The sequence below is a fragment of the Pollicipes pollicipes genome, unplaced genomic scaffold, assembly GCF_011947565.3.
Source record: "Pollicipes pollicipes isolate AB1234 unplaced genomic scaffold, Ppol_2.1 Scaffold_4295;HRSCAF=5057_pilon_pilon_pilon, whole genome shotgun sequence".
Taxonomy (NCBI): Eukaryota; Metazoa; Arthropoda; class Thecostraca; order Pollicipedomorpha; family Pollicipedidae; genus Pollicipes; species Pollicipes pollicipes.
The window spans coordinates 4,840,566-4,842,956 of NW_023596461.1; the positions used below are offsets into that span (position 1 = coordinate 4,840,566).

A 2,391-nucleotide genomic window follows, 5' to 3' on the forward strand; every position below is an offset into this window, starting at 1 on the left:
CTCACATAAAAGCTGGATCGCTTGAATATCATCGGTACGTCTGTTTCGTCGTGTTTTTCAAGACAGGTATAGTTACATGTTACCCGTTGTGTACACCAGCACGTTAGGTTGACTCCATAATGGAAGTTCTTTTGATAATGGAACCAGTAAAACCGCCAGATTTAACACACCGATCCATGTCAGCCAGTGGGATCTGAGTATGCATCTATTCTGCCAAGCGCCCACTGCATGGCTTGTGACACAGTCGCAAGAGATTCCTTTCCGCACGCTAATGCCGCTGGTTGAGAATTGTGGCCTGGTCGAAGTCTGACACGCTGGTTCCTGAAAGCATGTGACCATATTCGATTGGCCTAGTTTGTAGGCGCACCGCTACTGCCGGCATTGGTATCTGCATATGCACATCCCCCCCCCCCTTATGCATGGGATGGGCCGCACTGGTAACTGGGTGAGCTGGGACCCCCAAATTGGATACCCTGTGATGTTTGTCTGATAACATGACACCTTTTTGCGGCATAGGCGCTCTGGACGGTTCGTGGTGCACGTGCGGACTTTGGTATGTCTCTATCCTTTGGGTGTCATGCATGCGGGATGCATTTTAGCTTCGAAAGTGGTGCTCATCGCGGCCGGCATGTTGGGGCTTTTGGTCGCCATCAGTGGTTAGTTAGGCTGGGTGAGCGTTCAGATACGACAGGCTCCAAACATATGCATGCAGCGCGTGCTGTGGTACATGGGTACCCCTCGTGTCATCTATCATCAGCTACGAATGCTAAGAAGCCATGCATATTCGTATTCAAAGGTCGCGGCACGCTTTGCCAGTCAGTTGGAGAGGGCATGCAGACTAAGCTTGATATGCATCACGTATGCGTGGGCACGCACTGGTATCCCGCCATACTCTCCGTGTAGCGGGATACCAGTGACTTGACTTGACTTGATAACGTTTGGAGACTGGAGCGCCAGAGCTTGCCATCGCTACTCGGAGGTTCGGTAGCCGCGTAGAGTTCGGATACGATTTTGACCCAAAGCTAATGGGCTCACTGCTTGCTCCCCAGTTGTAGTGTGCATGCGCCTGCCATAGAAGCCTTCTGTTTGAGTGGTATGGGAACCAGACTGACAGGAGGAGGCTGGTTTAATGCACTTTCCATTTTGGGTTAACATGTATAAAATAGCCACATGGTGATGCTGGAATAATTGAATTAAAACATTACTTGGCCTACGAACGTTCTCCCAATCTCCTGTCCTGCCAGAAAGTTGTTCTACTGAAGAAAACAATAGGAGCACATTGATTTGGTAAGTGCTATCCATGACGTCTTCTCCAGCCAACCAATCAGCTATCTGGGGTGGGCTAAGTCCAGCCGTTATAGATTTAAGTTCGTTGTGTATGGGAATTATATGTTTATAGCAGATGTGTCCACAAACCTTCTTTAATGGACACTTCATTGGGCCTTTTGAACATAACACACATGCATGCAAATGATCATTTTATTGTTTGAAAAAATACAGCAACAATGCACCGGACTAGCGAATGTTCTTCATAGATTCGAATGATGCAATCACACTTATTAGCATTACACAATGGCATGGGCATACAACAGACAAGTTGGAAGACTATTACCGCCCGGCTAGTTGTAGCGAGGCCTGTAGCCGACAATCACACGCTCATACTGAGGCTCGTAGGAAGCACGGACCTCCTCCTCATCTCCTCCTCCTCCTCTCCTCCTCCTCAGCGGGGCTTCATATGTCTCCTCGTCGTCGTCTTCATCAGACACCTCAGGGGTGGGGTACTCGGTGGGCACGGGGGTGGGCAGGTGGTCGCCCTGCGGCTGGAAGCCGCCCTCGCCGGCCGAGTACACCACGGTGTAGGTGACGCCGTCGGGGGCCACGTAGCTGAACTGGCCGCTCACACTGTAGCTGTCGTCATCTTCCGTCTCGCCAGACTCCGACACCGAGATGCCGTTCTCGGTCTCGAAACTAGAATGATAAATTCCTTGATCAAAGGCCAGAAAAAGCAAGCAACAAGCTTTGTCCAATCGACGATAGCCGGGGGCACCAAAGTTTCAACTGCAAATTATAACCGCACCAGACGCGTCGACCAAATGTCACAGATTTTCAAGCAGGCAAGTTCGCACACTGAAACGAATCGTATCAACGTCAGGCCGGATTAGAGATTTGGGATCTGATGAAGACCAGTCAACAGGGAACGACTCTTCTATAATATGTACCAATGCATCCTGCGGTTCGAAGTTCGCCTCTTGTTTCCGGTTAATAAATACAAGCTATTAAATGGTTTGACTAAGCGACAGCCAGGACTCATGATTTGAGACAATGCTCCATCAGGTCAACATCAGATGTCGCGAGGTGATCAGAGCAGAACAGAACAGGTCAGCAGAGCGC

At 49.8% G+C, this 2,391-nt stretch overlaps 1 protein-coding gene across 1 annotated transcript in view; it reads right to left on the minus strand.

Annotated features, from left to right (window-relative positions):
• Positions 1–1,619: 1,619 nt before the first annotated feature.
• LOC119096564 (cuticle protein CP14.6-like) overlaps positions 1,620–2,391 on the minus strand; it is a 1,962-nt gene continuing 1,190 nt past the window's right edge. Inside the window, exon 3 of the mRNA XM_037219469.1 lies at positions 1,620–1,968. Coding sequence (XP_037075364.1) covers positions 1,620–1,968 — 349 coding nt within the window. The remainder of the gene's footprint in view (positions 1,969–2,391) is intronic.